The sequence below is a fragment of the Hirsutella rhossiliensis genome (genome assembly GCF_020360975.1).
Source record: "Hirsutella rhossiliensis strain HR02 chromosome Unknown scaffold00007, whole genome shotgun sequence".
NCBI classification, from domain to species: domain Eukaryota; kingdom Fungi; phylum Ascomycota; class Sordariomycetes; order Hypocreales; family Ophiocordycipitaceae; genus Hirsutella; species Hirsutella rhossiliensis.
The window spans coordinates 35,400-52,102 of NW_025408673.1; the positions used below are offsets into that span (position 1 = coordinate 35,400).

Consider the following 16,703-nt stretch of genomic DNA (forward strand, 5'->3'; position numbering starts at 1 on the left):
TCTCGGCCCTTCTTGCATGTTGGGACATCAGCTGCAGAGAACATCGACCTCGACTTGAGGTGTTTACGACTTGCTGTCCGCGGAGGTGTCGTTTATAAAAGCTCAATGGTTTCTCCCCGGCCTTGCTCGAATTCGGGTACAGCGTCATCCAGCTCCTCAGTAATCTTTCAAGAGTTCACGATACAGCCAACCTGTCAAGCCGCACCGACCTCCTGGCCAAAACGCTCCCACCCGACGCAAACATGCAGTTCCCAATCCTCTTAGCCCTCTTCTTTGGCTTCGTCGCAGCCGCCCCTCGAGCCAGCGACCTAGCTGCCCCAGAGAAGGTCAAGATCAGGGGAGTCAGCCTCCTGGGAACCGGATGCCCGGCTGGCACCGCCGACGTTCAGGTCGACGCCACTGGCTCTCTCTTTGAAGCCACCTTTTCGGCGTACGAAGTCGAGACTGGCCCACACACCTTTCCTTCCGACTGGCGCAAAAACTGCAAGTTGACCCTGAATATGGAGTTCAGCTCTGGGTTCCAGTATGTCGCATGTCCGGCTTTCTAGCTCAATTACACATTTATCCTAACTCGAGTTTAGATTCTCCATTGTAGAAACCGACATGATCGGCTTCGCGGAGATTCCCGCCGGCGTCAGGGGCCAGTGTATAAACACCTTCTCCTTTACTGGTAACGGCGCAGAGCACGTCGACTACGCCATCAAATTGGCTGGAAAATACAGCGGTCGTTTTGATTTACAATCGCGCCCTGGTCTCTATTCTTGGTCGCCATGCGGCGGCAGCACGGCAATTTTAAACATGAACACGGCTTGCAACATTAGCCCGACGGATCTGCCTGCCCTCATTGCTGTAAGCTCCGATGTCCCTTGCCCCATTTCCCACAATTTGACACAATGGGACAATGCTAAGGGCTTCTTAGGTTGACCACATCAGCGGCAAGCTGACCGTCAAGTTCGCCGTTGAGTGGAGACGCTGCCCCAAGGTATAAGTGGCATCATCTTGCATTGCCCCTCTTGCTACGTTCCCGCCAGGGCTGAAAGCTTCAGGGCGGCCCCAGTACGTCCTAAATCGAAATTTCGGTTTTGAGCTTTTAGTTTGGGACGAGGTCTGTTCCAGTCTCTATGTTTACCTCGGTGATTGCACATTTACATATCACGTTCTTTTATGCACTGCCATGTCGTCGTTTACTTTGCCGTCATTTTGCTCTTGTTCACCACTCCTACTAACAAAGCGCCATGCGCATTTGATCATCAAAAAGTTGCGCCTCTAGTCCCCGCCGTGCGTCATAATCATTGTTTTCAGGCCCTTCCTTCAGCCACCTAGAAATCTATGAGTAATAACATGTCTAACATTGGCCCCGCCGCCTGTCAATTATGAAAATCGAGCGTCATAACAAGATAGAGAGCCGCGGCGCCAGCCAGGCCCAGCCCCACGCCGAATAGACAATACGACACTGCCTATTACTCTTGCCCGCCCCCGTGCCTGACACGCCCGCCACCGCCCTGAGTCCGTCCCGGCTTGGGCCGGTCGGGCACAGTGTTCAAGCCCTTGGTGCCCCTGAGGCCCATTTTGCCCACCGTGCTCTTGGCAATAGGCGGAATGTCGGGAGTCCCAAGCCCGTCGCGCGCAAACACGTTGCCTTGGCTGACCAGCTCCTCTTTGTCCCATTTGAGGGCCTTGAGGTGGTTCTTGTAGTAGCCAAGCCAAGCCTTGTAAATGTTTGCCTGGTCGTCCTCATCCATGGCCTCGACGACGCTGTACACATCGGCGGCGGAAGAGAGATCGGCGTTGTGTGGAACAAGGGTGATTTTCTTCAAGGTCCACTTTGGGAACCACGCCTCGGCTTCGCAGACGATGAAAATGCCGCGACCTTCGGCGTCAGCGCGAGCCGTGCGGCCGAGGCGATGGATGTAGCTTTGCTCATCCGAGGGGATTCCGACCTGGAAGACGGTGGTGACGCCGGGAAAGTCCATGCCCCGAGCGACAACGTCGGTGGCGACAAGAATGGCAGCTTTGGCCTCGCGGTAGTCGTTAGTGACCTTTGTGCGCTTGGTCTGGGAGATGCGACTATGGAGGGTGGAGACGGGAGGCAGGCTGGGCAGCATCGACAGAATGTGGCCGTAGAGCCCGGCCTGGGCAGCTGTTGGGGCAAAGACGATGGCTTTGAAATCCTGGTGCCTGGCAGCCTCTTCACGGATGCTGCCGACCATGGCCGGGGCGAGGGAGGAGAAGGTGGGGACCGTGACGAGAAACTGTGGGACGCGTTCGTGGGTGTTGACCTCGCCGGCAGGAATGGTCGAGATGAACTTGTAGCCCAGGGACAAGACGAGGCCGGCAACTTGATTGACGTGGGGTGCGATGGTGGCGGAGAAGAGCATACTTTGCCTGTTGACGTGATTCCTGTCGGGCAAATGGCGGACGATATCTCTCAGGGCCGGCATGAAGCCCATGTCGAGCAGGCGATCAGCCTCGTCGAGGACCAGTGTCTCCAAGTGGCGGAAGGCATAGAGGATGTTTGGGTTGGACATGTGGTCGATGAGCCGGCCGGGGGTGGCGATGAGGACATCGCAGCCACCGAGAATCTGCTTCTCCTCCTTGTCCTTATTGGTGCCCCCGATTGCGATGCGGACGCGATATCTAGGCAGTCTTTGGAGCAGATTGGTAGCCTCCTGGGCGATCTGCATGGCGAGCTCGCGCGTGGGCGAGATGACGAGTAGTGAGATGCCGGCGTCGCGTCCGCGGTTCTGGGAGATGATGGTCTGCAGGGCGGGGAGCAGGAAGGCGAGCGTCTTGCCGGTTCCCGTCTTAGCCTGAACAAGACAGTCGATCCGGTTGGGCGGCAGTAGTTCCCACAGAGTGGCGGCCTGGACGGGCATCATGTGGTCAAACTTGAGATCGTCGGTGATGGTGCTGACAATCATGGGGTGGACGAGGTTCTGGCCGGCAAGCTCGGCGAACCGGGGAGTATCGAGCGGGACAGCCTCAGTGCGAGGCGGGCGCGAGTCGGCTGGCGGACGCGCGCGGGCTTCGTGCGGCGGCGTGTCGAAGCCGCGGCTCGGCGGCGACGCCTCATTCGGATTCTTGGGTCCTCGATGGCGTCGCTGGCCGCCGCCACGACGACGGTCGGACCGTCGGCCTTGGGGCTTGTCGCTCATGGGAGCGAAGGGCTGAGGAAGAGCTGCAACGTCGATTTCTCTCGGGCGTGAGGTGGCCGAGATGAGGTGGCGAGTGAGGCTTTTTGGGTGACGCGAGACGAAACTTGGGCAGGAGGTCGCGTGGTGAAATTTTCCCAATTTGGGAATGTCATCTGGCCAATCAGGTGGCCTTTGGCGCTGTGGGGCCACTGGAGCTGGAGACTGCAGGCCAGGCTCCACCAACAAAAGCGCATTAGACAACAGGAATCATCGTCGAGTCAAAGTCGGGCGGGTCCATCTACGCAAAGAACACGCAGCTTACTTTTCTCTTGCTCTTCAACTTTATGTCTGACGGCGCAGCTGTGCCGTGCTCATTCATCCACGCCTGTCTTTTGCATTACGCCGCTAGTTTACAGCTGTAGTAGAACAAGCCCCCCTCGATTGAGTGAAACGAGTATTACTATTTGTACAAAAACATATCGCTATTCGTACAAAGGCTCCATTTATAAGATACGTACCAGCACCAGCCCGCCCCGCCTATTTATACCGCCCGCATGGCAGGTAGCGGTACCGCCCAAACGCCCGCGCCACCGCCCGCCCACACTACACACATAAGACCCTACCTACATTCCACACACACGCATATATATATTAGAGTATTGCTATTTACACACTAGCATATTGCTGTTTGCACACTTTCCCCATTTTTAAGATACGTACTAACGCCAGTCCGCCCCGCCTATTTATGCCGCGCGCGCCTGGCAAGTACCCGTACCGCCCAAATGCCCGCGCCCGCGCCCGCCTATATAAACACACATACTAAATTTGAAGCTATCACCAACGCCGCAATCGATAAACTTAGCCGCAGCCCGCGGTCTCTTATAGCGTTATAATAAGGATCGTTAGCCCGAGGAAATATAAGGGGAAGTGGATTAAGAGGAGGACGCGGCAGGAGGGGCGCGCCGCCGGCTTCGTCAGGACAGCCGGCTTCTTCAGGCGTTAGAGGGATCGTTGAGTGGGATGCAATTGAGGCGCCGCCGCCGCCGCCGCCCACACAGCCGTAAGGGCAAGGAGGAGCCGGATCAATTAACGGGCCGATTATTGCAACTTCTAGCTCAAGGCCCGGAAATGCGTTATTTGAGCGAATTGAGAGGCATGCGTTATATGGCCTTTATTGCCTCTTGTGTGTGTATGTGTGTGTGGGCGGGCGGGGGCGCGGGCGTTTGGGCGGTACCGCTACCTGCCATGCGGGCGCGGTACAAATAGGCGGGGCAGGCTGCTGTTAGTACGTATCTTAAGAATGGGGCCTTTGTACGAATAGCGATGTGTCTTTGTATAAATAGTAATACTCTATTGAAACCCCCACTATGGAAGAAAAAAAATTACACAAGGCATCTTGGCACAAGGCATCTTGGCACAAGGCATCTTGGCCGGCTTGCAGCCTGTGACTTTTAGTTAGGATATCTCGCTAGCCCCGGGACTGTTTCATACGGCTTCATGATCAGGAATGCCGTGTAACTGAACGAACAGTTTTTGTTACTACTCAATGAACAGTACCCGCTACCGTGTTTTTTTTTTTCAATTGTCCTGCTTGATCCACTTACACAACGTCAAATAAACACATAATCTTGTTTCATCCCTGAACCCACGGAGAGAGCCGGCAATGCCGTCTCTAGTTGCTAAGGTCATCGGGAAACATCATCGTTTACCGGAGGATAGCCGCAGCGGAAATTTCAACCAGTAGTACGGTGGGCGATAGGGGTCACTGTTGCAAAACTCCCTGTCATTTTCTTTTGGGTTTAGGCGCCCAGCCCCCTGGTCATCCGTATACTTCAGGTCAGCATGAGAGTATGTACTGCGGACTAGCAGCGGGCCCGCACGGTCATCCTTCTGCCAGTCTAATTGCCAGTTTGCCGCACCAGTCGTAAAATGGTATCCGGCTCGCAAACCACTTACACACGTATGGATGCGCATGATGCTATACCCAAAATTCGTTCCTGAAAAGCTGATCGATATTTTTCCAAGTGAAATCGAGCGAGCGGCGCGGTGTTTTCGCCAAACAACTTTACTTTGGTATTGTCGCGGCCCGAAGACAGCGACAATACCAAAGACAAAGACGGCGAATATCGCCAAGTCCCTCCCTGGATGGCGCTGGGAACTTGTGAAAGCCGGGCCCTACAGACAAAGAATGCAAATACACACGAGAGTTTGAGGTCTTCTGCTATACGGTGCCGAGTTGAAACTTTGGACTTTAATGTTTCCACTTCCTCCTGGCCACCACAGCTGTGTTCAGTTTTCATCCTAACGTTCATAGGAGTAACTGGGACGAGGAGCGGCGCCATGAGGCAGCAGAGGATTACCGCAGTAATCCCGCTACTGGTCAGCACCGGACTAGCGTTGAAGTCTTTGCTAAGCCTGGCGATCTTCATTCGCCATGGCAAGGGATATTGTTCTGTAACTATTCTGCTTATATTAAAATCCCGTTTCCGAGTCCGATCCTATTTGTCCTCCTTTCCCTGGTTCTACCTCTTCTCCTCAACCGAAATGGGCCCTCCACAGATTCCCCCTGGGCATGTCTACTGCGTCCAAGCCGGACAGAAGCACTATGACCTCTTCACTACCATATACGTTGGCGCGAACTATTGCGGCCGTTGCGGCTTGGCCAACCCCTTTCGGCCGCAGCGTCGGGCCAGGTCTAAAACTCCGGCACTTCCTGGCCCATATGATGAGGTGGTCGAGGTCGAGGACTCTCCGCCACGGCCAGTCAGTCCAGCAAGTCAGCTGCTGCGTGACAGACTGAAACCAGTGTCATCCATCGGCGTTGGACACGCCGCCCAACTACTCCCCAATGAAGTTGCTGGTACCGGTGCGATGAATACACGGGCACGCATACCTCCCTTCGAGGCGTCAAGCAATCCCCAGTTCATGACCGTCGCATCAACGGCCAGTCGAGCCATTCAAAACTCCAAAGGCAGCACCAGGAAGCCTGCGAGGCAACGAACTGGCTACCAGTGGGTCCATGTAAGCCTGCTGCTTGTGAGTTTGGAGACCAGGTACTTCAACGGGCTTGCAGTGGAGGTTCCAGAGACGGTGCTGCCTCTGAAGGATACGGTGATCAAGTTTCTCGGCAGATCTACTGACTTGGCCTCGTTCACCGAGACTTTATTCGATCACCTCCGTCCGCTTCCGCCCACGATCGATCCTGCCAATAAAGATCTATCGCACAGGGTGTAGAGCAGCAGCAAGCATGAAGATCAGGAAGTGGAAGAACTCTTGATTTAGCTATCTAGAGGGGAAAAGGAGCAACATCTTTATAGATGACATAAAGGAGTGGCTGGGAGATGCTAGAAGCATCTGATCATATAGTGTAGGTGCCTATAACGTGTGCATAATGTTGATGGTTGGTGTGGCTGTTTGGCATAGTGTAGATGGTAGGGGTTAGCCTGTTGGAGGCTGATATCCTGTGTGTGACAAGATCTCTGGAACATTTCTTACGCTTCGACCTTCTCTGGCAAGAAAATCGTTACCGTTCCAAACACCGACAAGTACACGACACCGTCAAGCATGCTCGCATCGGGGCACTTTTCGAACAACCAAGCAGGGCAGTTGAAGGTGCTAGTCGTTCTGACATCCACGGATGTGGTTGATAAGCAGGAGCCGGTCACACCGTTGAGGCCAGATCAATGCTCGACGCCAGTCAAGGAAGACAAGAAACGGAGGGTCAAGCAAGAAGACATAAGCCCAGCCTCTAGACGCAAGAAGCGCGTCAAGCAAGAGGAGCAAGTCAAGGAAGAGATACGCGTCAAGATTAAGCACGAAGAGCCCGTTTCAACTTCATCCTGCCAGAGCCCGACACGCGACGAGCTTGGATATACTGCCAAAGAAATTGTTGGACATGGGGATGCGGTAGGCCTTGGTGAGCTGGAAGATCCACTATGCGATTTAGTGTTTGGCAGTGACCCTAGTGGAAAGGTGTATAAAGGCGTGGTGGCCGAAGGAGTCGAAGTGGACGAAGAAGATAGAGAGGAGGAGACAAGTTTTGTTCCGGAGTTCGTAAGAAACCGAACCAACTCATCAACGAGCCGAGCGCTAACTTCAACAGGTAAACCCGGAGTCAATTTCCCAAGCCTTCAGGGAAACTCAAACTCGACTGTCCGACACTAACGCTGCTAAAGCGCTTCCTCCAGCTCACTCTACACGCTTCAAGGGTGCAAAGATCCCTACAACGTTTGCTATTCGATATAGGAAAAGGAAGGATTGACTACTCAGGCTCCCCATTCGAACCATCGCTATCCTCCCGTCATCACTTACCGGTATTTTCTCCATGTCGCTTCCTGCACGTCCTCAAACCCAAGCTCAACAAGTGGCTGCTCTGCTGGTTCCCCATCTCCAAATTCACCTTCTCGGGCTTGATTTGCTTGCTCAAGTAATGCTTGCTATACGCGCTTAGATTGGTCAACTCGCAAATAAATAGTATGTCTTACATATTCAGCAACGCCTCCAGTTGGCGCTTTACGGTATGCCAGCGTAGGCTGTCGGCCACTTTCGATATGTTGAATTATCTTATCTCGAAGACCAAGGTAAAAACGCTTGAAAGGTCGCAACTTGTCCGGCTCCTGGTGAGTTCCAAGGACTACGTGATCGTAGCCCATTTCAAGGAGAACTTGGCGGCACCAGTTCTTTGTCTCCGGCTCCAAACTCGTGCTAATGTCAATATCAGCCAACGGCCGCTCCATTTCGTCTAGAATGGAGCGGTCAATCGGGATACCCCAATTGCATGCCTTGTCTGGGTCGGGGTAATGGTAGTTCATCCAGGGCTGGCCGTGGACCACATGGGGACGGTTCTTTTGGAGGCGTATCCGATGAAGATTCCACGCCTCCACGAAGTCGAAGAGTTCTCGGCGTAGTAAGTCTTCGAAGACGGCGTAGATGGAAATCTGATCTTCCAGCATATCGCCGTCGAAGTCCCCGTCCCTGGCGAGTTCTCCAAAGTAGTCTACCTACTGCCGGGACGAGACATGCAGCATGCGCTCCCACCAACTCTCGATCTTAACGTTCTTCGTACTTGGAGCCGCCTTGTACGAATCCTTTAGTCGATTTCCTTGTTGGAAAACTTGCCCATGCCATTCCACTCGCCCGTCTGTTGCCAAGACAAAGTTCCAGTGTGCTGCTGCGACCAATGGCGTTTCGCTCCCTGTCTGCTTGCAAATACCATGGCCGAAAGCCGTAGGCGCCACACGCGGCCAAGTACTGCTTCAATACGCTCAAAGCGGTTGTAGCGGAGTGGCCAATATAAAACCAGATAATGTTGCGCGAGTATGCATCGATTGCTGCATATATCTCGAATCCATACGCCTTGAGCTTGTCGTGACCGTCAATGCACCACTGGTAGTTTGGTCCTGGGACAAGAAACTGTCCCTTCTTCCTCCGAAACATCCTTTTCGGAGTTCGACCTCATTTGGGAACATGATTTTGTACATCGCAAAGAGGGGTCTCGGGACCCAGAGCTGCTTTTGCTGACGAAGATAAGGCTGAGAAGGCTTTTGCCATATCCCGAAATGGCATTGGACCGTCGCGTCATCTCGATGATAACCTGTTCTGTCTTTTCCAGCAACACAAGGCGCTCCTCGTCACTATTGAGCCTGCGTACCCAGCGGCGGTCCGGGTGAAGTCTGATGCGCTTTAGACCTCGTTTCGTGATCGGCCAGCCTTGTCTTTGTAGCACGCTCAGCGTCTGCTTCTCGGTAAGCCCAACGCGAAAGATCAGGTCACGGATGGTTTCTATCAGCTCTGGAGTTTCTTTGGTACGGGCTTGCTGGCGCGGGAGACCCCAGTTTGCGATTCGGCGAGAGAGTGTACTGAGATTGACGGCGACATGGTAATGCTTCCGAAGCTTATACTTAATCTTGCTTCGCGAGACACCGTTGAGGTATAGATGAGTGATATAGTTACGGTATTGATCGATTGGATTGGGCGGACGTGCCATTGTTGCCGGTAACGTCGAAGGGATGGTGATTTTCTTGGTCCTCATGCCAGGAAAAAGGGGGACAGCGATATAAATTGACTTACCGCGTTTTCCCGCAGCGGTGGTGCCGCTGGCCCGCAGCGGCTTAGTGCCAGGGGGCTGTTCGTGGAACGGTTACCAAACCAGGAACAGATCGACGCTGCTCACCCGCAAATATTTACAGAACCCAGATCCCTTCCAACCCTAGTTCCTACCTTTCCTTCTGTATCATCATTGCCGTGGAAAGCCAATGGTCAGCAGCGTTGTCATGTCCACAGCAGATCCCGCTATCGTAAGTGAAACTGCAGTCGCTGGCCCGATGGATGGGGACTCGCCCAGCAGGAATAAAATAGTCAAGGGTAGAGGATTGGTCCGACTCAACGCCCGCAAATCCACGGCCAAGATTACCGTACAATCCAATAAGTTCTTCTATGAAGAAGAGGCGGCTGCTAACTTGCTCGCCCGAGCAGAAGAAGAAGCAGACAAAAAGGCCCTCCCGTCGGCTCGGTGCGAGACTTCCCATGCCGTCCTTGCGTCACACGCGCCACCAAGACTCCCGGCCATGAATGTGCCTCCCAGGACAGTACGTTGATTGTCCCCTGTAGTATATGTCTGCCTCACTAATTTGCCGGGATAGATACCGGTGCTGCGTGCTGGGACTGCGCAAAGAACGCTCACACGTGCAGGCCAGTATGAGACCTTTGTTTGCTCCAAAGAAGCGAGAAATTAATCGAGTTGAATGTTCTAGGTCCCTGCTGGGGCTGTTGCTGCCGTGCGTGCCTTTGGGACGTGAATCGGCATCTCAAGCTTGCAGATGCCGAACCCGATGACACCTGGCGCATCGCTGCGCAGCGAGCAGCACAACAGCTACGTGCTTGCGGTGGTAGTGCGGCTCCTTCTACCGCTTCAGGACCAGCTCCCGCTTTGGCCCCCGAAGAGCGGAAGCTTATGGCGTTAGAAACCATCGCTGAGGCTGCTCGGCTCTGGATTGTGAGCGAACTGAAGTTGTGAGTTGCATTTTGGCTGCTAACTGGATATATAGCAGCTTAACAAGCCGGAGGATGAGGACGAGGAGAATGTATAGATAGAATAAGGGAACACATTAAAGCGTTGGAATTACCGTGCGGTATTTTCGCCATAGGCGACTGATATGTTTGTGACGAGAGACGCGCTGCTGGTCCGCAGCGGCCCCGTAGCTGTGACTACACCTGCCGTAACGCCAAATTTTCCAACGAAGTTGGGCCGAGATACATAGACCAATGTACCGTGGGGCGGGCCGTTCATGCCGCTAACCCATTTTGACTCTCGCGCGGTGACTTTTTGGGTTTTGCAACAGTGACCCCTATAGCCTGCCGTACAGTAGCGCTGATCTAAGACTCTATAGTCAATTCAGGCTCTAGATACCGCATTCCGACATGCTCTACGTCCAGATTCGTTCTGTATCCAGTTGTACTTTTGCTAGGCAGATCGTTGGCAATTTTCGAATGCTTGTCGAAGCCTCACAGGTTAAGCTTAAAGCCTTACGTAGTGTCCATGAAATGCCTTAAACGCTCAAACTCATCGCAAGACCTTCTACCTGGCATAGCAATCTGGATTTTCGCGTCATTTCCAAGTTCCACCCTACATGCTAAGTCGAGACTTGTCTTGGGGCCGGCTTAGCTGATTCGTGGGATTGCCAAATCGGAGACGCCTGCAGGGGTGTTTTCGACTCCTACTTGGGTTTTCAGCTTCCAACGATGTTGTTCTGGGCTTGAAAGCTCCTACCATGCGTTACAGTCCGAGTGAAATTTCATTAGTCAAGTCCAAGGGCTATATCCTCTTCGGGCTAGGGCAAGTGCATCTACGACACGCGTTATGCACCTCTTCCTGTTGTTGATTGCCAATCCTTCGAAACTGAGTAAGTCTGAGTAAGACAGTGCCCAAGGCCTACGGCTTGGAATAAAAGCAACCTGGATCCCTCTTTGCAATCACCTCTCGTGTTGATCCTTACACTCTTTCGTCTCTACCAATGCACGCGCAGACGTCGACTCGGAAGCAGACTTGAAAACACCTTATCCCAATGCGAGATGGCATCTCCACGGAATGAATGGGAGAAACGCATCTCGGAGCTCATCGTTGAGTCTAAGAAGCACGAGACCGCATACCTCGAGCGCATTGGGAGCTTCGCCGTATACATCCATCCCACCGTATACTCCCCAAAGTACTTCCCCGAAACTCTTTGGTACGGTGAGAGTCTCCCCTCAATCGTCCAGGGAAAATCGTTTCTTGAAGTCGGCGTTGGCTCGGGGCTCGTGTCCCTCCACCTCGCCGCATCCGGCTCCACCGTCGTAGGTGTCGACATCAACCCTTACGCCGTCGAGACGACTCGAATGAATTTTAAGGCCAACAGCCAAGCCGGCTCATTCTTCGTGAGCGACATTTTTGGAAACGTCTCTGGAACGTTTGACTTTATCTTCTGGAATCACCCATGGCAGATTGACGCGAGTATTCCGCAGGAGTTAAAGTCTGAAAAGACATTTGACGAGGACTACCGGCTCCTAAAGCGATTCATAGCTCAGGCCAAAAATTATCTCACCGAAGACGGATCAATTCTGCTAGGAACGAGTTCCTACGCTGACTTGGAGGCCATGGTGGCCATCTACGCCGCCAATGGATACGCTCACGAGATTGTTCGCCAAGGCCAGCGATCCATCGGAAAGGGCGTGATAGAAGAGTATTACATCGTTCAAGTCCGACAGTGCTAGTTCACAGAAGAGCACCTTGTCCGTTTCCGTGTAGTGTCGTTGATTTAAGTTGTTGAAAGCTACAAGTGCAGAGCGCGGCTCCTAGCAGCTGCGCAGGGACTGTGCGTGGAACCTAGCAGAGCGAACAGGCAAGGCACAATAGAAGAAACCAAACGGACACATACATTGCCCGTTTTCTCGTCCGCTGTGGGGGTATTCGTTTCATCTTAACGTAAGTTCTTACGCTTCATCGACGCTTTCTCCAGGCAACTTAACGGTGGCCCTCGTCCGACAAAACACAAGCCTGACCATACTGTCCCATTTTCCAAGGCCCCTTCAGCCGCCCTTTGGCTTGGGAGCATATTCTAGGTCTCTATACAGAATTGGGCTGGGAGATTGCTTGCAATACCTGAGGGCAGTCCCCTTGTACTTTGCGCTGCAGTTACTTGGGTCTGTACATCCCACTATATAATAAGAAATAGTTTATAGCCCTCGAGGGCCTGGACTACATGCACTCACAAGGCCATGTTATACACACAGGTGTGTAGAGGTCCCTTTTATGAAGTCGGGAGAAAAGAAAATGTGCCTAGCAGCAGATGGGTATCTGTGGGTACTTATCAAAACAGGCCACGCTCGAGATTCAATGCACAATGGCAATCATCGTCGTGTCGTGGAAATATTTCTGCATCACCTGCTGAAAAGCCGCGTCGGGCTGCGTCACACATGCCTTCACATCTCGACCCGGTGACACGACACCGCCACCGACGAATATTGCCAGTGGCCGAGCAAAGGTCAATGAAGGGTTCCCCTTCTCGTCCAAAAACCTAGAAAATCGATCTCAAATACCAACAGTGTTCACGCCACTGCAATGAGAATTTCCTGCTTAGCAAATACTCTCCCGGGACACAGCCCCTTGCCACACCCATACGAAAATGATTGGTCTGCGACACTTGAGGCAAAAGCAGGCTTCCCCGTTTCTGGATCCTCGCGCACATGTCTTGCTTCACAGAATTCGTTAGCAGGCGGGTGAAAGGTTTCGCCATCACGGTGGATCGGCCAGGCTGGGTACATGAGGATAACCTTGACCGGAACCACTTGTTCTGTCTCGCTGATGGGCGCTGTCACTTCTTCGTCTTGCTGCCTCAGAAGAATAATGTCGGTGTAAAGGCATAATACCTCGAGGTAAATACTTTGAAACAGTGACAAAGTCATCAATCTGGGAGCATTTATCTTCCCATCGTCCGATTGCACCAAAGTAAGTTCTTCATGACGCTGGGAGAGAGAGCCCCGCCGTCGTAAGGAGCCAATATGTGCATGAGCATCCATAAAAGTGCTGGTATCGCATTTGTAAAAAGTGCGAAGAGGAGACCAAACTCCATGGCCACCACTCCACGAGGCGAAAGGTCATGCTTCTGGCTCTAGAAGCGTTGTACTCGCACGATGCTGCTGCCTAGAAGTGCATCCCAACATGCTATACCAAAGATTAGTGGCTCCTTGTCAGGACGAGAAGCGAATTGAGAATACCAGCGGCCCAACCCATCTAGATCATTTTTCTGAGCTTGGTAGGCCTCAGTGATCATGATTCGCAGCACCCCGGCGTAAAGAAGAGTGAGCCCACTTTCGACGGCGGCCAATTCGTCCGATTCTGGACATGTTTCTACCAGAATTTCGCCGAAGAGCGCTGTCGTGAAAGCGTTGAAAACGCGATCGCGAGTCCACCTGCTTAAGCCGACTTCACCGGATTGGGTTCCTTGCTCCTCGAACTCATTTTGTATTCAATGCAAAATCGTCTAGCCAGTTCGTCAGCGCACTCTGGGTGGAGGATATAGCTCCGTTCCGAGCGCTTGAATTCCCGAAAAGCAGGGTTGAAGCTCGCGCTGTCTCTGGAATCAAGACCAAATATTCTTTGCGGGCATTGTATCCAGATGTCGACGATACGGCCGCCGCCATTCTCGCGCTGATCAGACATGATCCCGAAGCGACCAGGTCCACTGAAGACCCCCGGGCCGGCATATGGATCTGCGGAACGCAAAATAAGGACGGCGGATGGGGGCATATGACCGAGACAACGGCAAGCTGTGGTTGAACAAGATACCATTCAGCGACGTGAATGCGCTGTGCGATCCTTCTGTAGCCGACATGAGCGGGCGAGTCGTTGAGGCATTTGAACTCATGCTGAGGGCATCCAGAATGCTCCCATTGACGTGCTACTCTCAGAGCGCATCTCAACAGCGAGCGAGTGGAGCCGCTACGCACTACTTGGCAAACACTGATGGTTCGGTCGGTGGGGCTCCAATTACATCTATGGGACTCTCAAACGGGTGTTTTGAGAGCGCATGGGGAAGTGATCAGGGGCAATAAATTGATATGACAAATGTGCATACCCTCCTTCGAGCTATGTAAGACCCAAGGGGGTATTTATACGTATAGATACCCCTTCCAGACCCTGATATAGCTGCTAATATAGCCCTACCCCGATGATCTAGATGTCCTGATACCAGATTGCAACTTCCCTTGGCTTCAATGCGTAGTGATGGGCTATCCTTGTGTTGATGTGTGTGTGTGGCTTCTTGGGCCCTGCTTACACAGGCATCCCTTACCTAATTGACGGTTGTTGCCCAACAGGGACATTGGGACGAGTAATGTCTTGTGCGGTCTCCAGTACTTTGCAGACGGAAATGACCGAGTCCTCGAGATGATAGCATCTGCCACGAGCTGGCTGAAACAGGTTCAGAGCGCAGACGGCGGCCGGGGTGAGGACCTTGAATCTTCTCGGCATATATCCGTGGCTGGACATGGGCCATCCAAGCCTTCGCAGACTGCGTGGGGTCCCATGGGAATCTTGACCATTTGCGTTCCCGGGGACAAAGTGGTGACGTCTGCTGTGCTGCATTTGACTAGGACCCAGATGACGGACACTGGAAGCACTGGAAGCGGTGGTTGGAAGGAGACAAGGCCACCGCAGCTCGGTTTCCAAACGTCCTCTACCTCAGGTATTCACTTTACCACCATTATTTTCCCTTGATGACTCTGGGCAGATACCTCGACCATTAAGAACAACCAATTTTAGAAAGTTTTAAAATTTACGACTTCCATCTTGGGTCTGATTGCGTTTGAAGCACAAAAACTACATTGTCCATTCAACATGATTGCATGACGCATAAGATAGGAACACGCATTGAGACCCCATCACCTGCGAACCCATCCTACGTCCCGCTGTCAACGAATGCACTAAAAATTTTCAATGAAAGGCTATGCGGGCATTGCGCCACCCTTGTTTACGTGGATTGCGACAGCTAGATCCCAGTGTGAATGCCACATCACAACTTGCTTCATAATTGGTCAAGGAAACGGCTTGATATGCACCGATACTCACGCTCGACTCCCACTCAAACTGGCCACTTTTTTCAGAGGTTCTTGAGCGAGTTGAAAACAGTCTCAATTCCCGACTGGGCCGCGGCGTTGCCGTCGATTTCACTTCTCGCGCCTTGGACGAGGTTAACCACATCCCGCGTGATGAGGATGTTGAAATTAAAGTTATGTACGATCGACTTGGCTGCACCGGCGACGATGGTTCCAAAGGGCATGTCCTTGGAGGCATCAGGAACAGGAACGACGCGCACGACTTCTTTCGAGACGTATAGCGATCTCTTTGTTCTGCTCAATAGGGTTGTTGATGTTGAGAAGAAAGACATGTACGTCAATTGCCGCGCGCATCTCGGAGCACGTTCCACCTTTGCCTGCGTGATGCAGCGGTCTTCGCGACTGTTGAAGCCTCGAGGAATGGCCTTTTTGAATCGATGGTGTTACTTTATTTCTCAGGCTTTTCGTGGCCCTCCTGAACGGATGTTCAAGTCGATCTTGCACTGCACGGACAGTTAGGACGTTGGCGTAGGATATGTAGAGCCGGGGCCCTACGTGCCGATTTGACGACGTCCGGCACGCCGTTGAGGACATCGATGAGAATGCCGAGTTTAACCAACTCGTCTCTTTAGTTGAGAGTGGTCATCTCTAAGATACTGGAAGCAATGTTTCTGTATTCCACCTCACCCTACAGACTGAGTATCAGCACCGAAGAAGAGACTTGACTCATTGGAACAACTTGCCGAGCGAGCCACGTGCCGGCCATTATGGCCACTTTTGGAGGCCGTCGTATCGCGGAGACCAAGTTCCGAGTAGCAGTCGAAAACTTCATGTCGGAATCAGAAGGTGCGCAGCGTCGCCATAAGACAATGCGAAGTAGTGCCTTGAAAGGGTGTAAGAAGAGAAATGCCAGGAGCTTATTCCGGAGTGTAAGAGTTTCAATTGCATGAATCATGGCAGATGTCATGGATCGACGGGCGAGATGCTAGGATAATGAATGAGGGGCGTACCTTCGTTTCAGAATGCCAAAACTGCGTGGTGGTGTTCGCGCACTGTCTCAGAAATGGATATAGTTGGCATCTTGCCCCTACCCTGGTTTTACTACTGTTGTTGTCTTGGCTATGACAGGATCTCCCCGCCGAATCCCACGAGGCGATGATACTGCACCTTACTTGATTCGTTCAATTTATTTGGCTCTAACTTTGGGTCAAGCCATTAGCCAAATAAGCAACTTTGAAGATCAATCCCTTTACCAAGACTATCCATGCACAATCTCTCCAATGCCTCGGCCGAGAATGTCCAAGCATGTCCGAGCAAAGGATACCACGCATCCAGACGCTTTAGATGACGTCTACGAGTAAAGGACCCCTGCTGTATAAAGAGTCCAGGTCGCGCCAGAGGTGTCGTAGTGCATTTTCAGGGTCTCGCTCTGGGCCGAAGAGCTTAACGGGGGGCGGCTGTAACAGCACCGTTCTCTCC

At 52.7% G+C, this 16,703-nt stretch overlaps 4 protein-coding genes across 4 annotated transcripts; 3 read left to right on the forward strand and 1 right to left on the reverse strand.

Annotated features, from left to right (window-relative positions):
- Positions 1 to 242: 242 nt before the first annotated feature.
- On the forward strand, positions 243 to 988 carry HRG_06773 (uncharacterized protein; the record flags this gene model as incomplete). Its single annotated transcript, XM_044865244.1, has 3 exons — positions 243 to 523; positions 582 to 849; positions 920 to 988. 3 exons carry the CDS (start codon positions 243 to 245, stop codon positions 986 to 988), a joined length of 618 nt encoding a protein of 205 aa, XP_044719206.1.
- Positions 989 to 1,460: 472 nt separating this feature from the next.
- On the reverse strand, positions 1,461 to 3,155 carry HRG_06774 (DEAD/DEAH box helicase domain-containing protein; the record flags this gene model as incomplete). Its single annotated transcript, XM_044865245.1, has 1 exon — positions 1,461 to 3,155. The coding sequence occupies one exon, from the start codon at positions 3,153 to 3,155 to the stop codon at positions 1,461 to 1,463; it is 1,695 nt and encodes a 564-aa protein (XP_044719207.1).
- Positions 3,156 to 6,698: 3,543 nt separating this feature from the next.
- On the forward strand, positions 6,699 to 7,395 carry HRG_06775 (uncharacterized protein; the record flags this gene model as incomplete). The annotated part of the gene is made up of 2 exons (XM_044865246.1): positions 6,699 to 7,187; positions 7,237 to 7,395. 2 exons carry the CDS (start codon positions 6,699 to 6,701, stop codon positions 7,393 to 7,395), a joined length of 648 nt encoding a protein of 215 aa, XP_044719208.1.
- Positions 7,396 to 11,204: 3,809 nt separating this feature from the next.
- HRG_06776 (methyltransferase small domain-containing protein) lies at positions 11,205 to 11,882 on the forward strand (the record flags this gene model as incomplete). The annotated part of the gene is made up of 1 exon (XM_044865247.1): positions 11,205 to 11,882. One exon carries the CDS (start codon positions 11,205 to 11,207, stop codon positions 11,880 to 11,882), a length of 678 nt encoding a protein of 225 aa, XP_044719209.1.
- Positions 11,883 to 16,703: the final 4,821 nt, after the last annotated feature.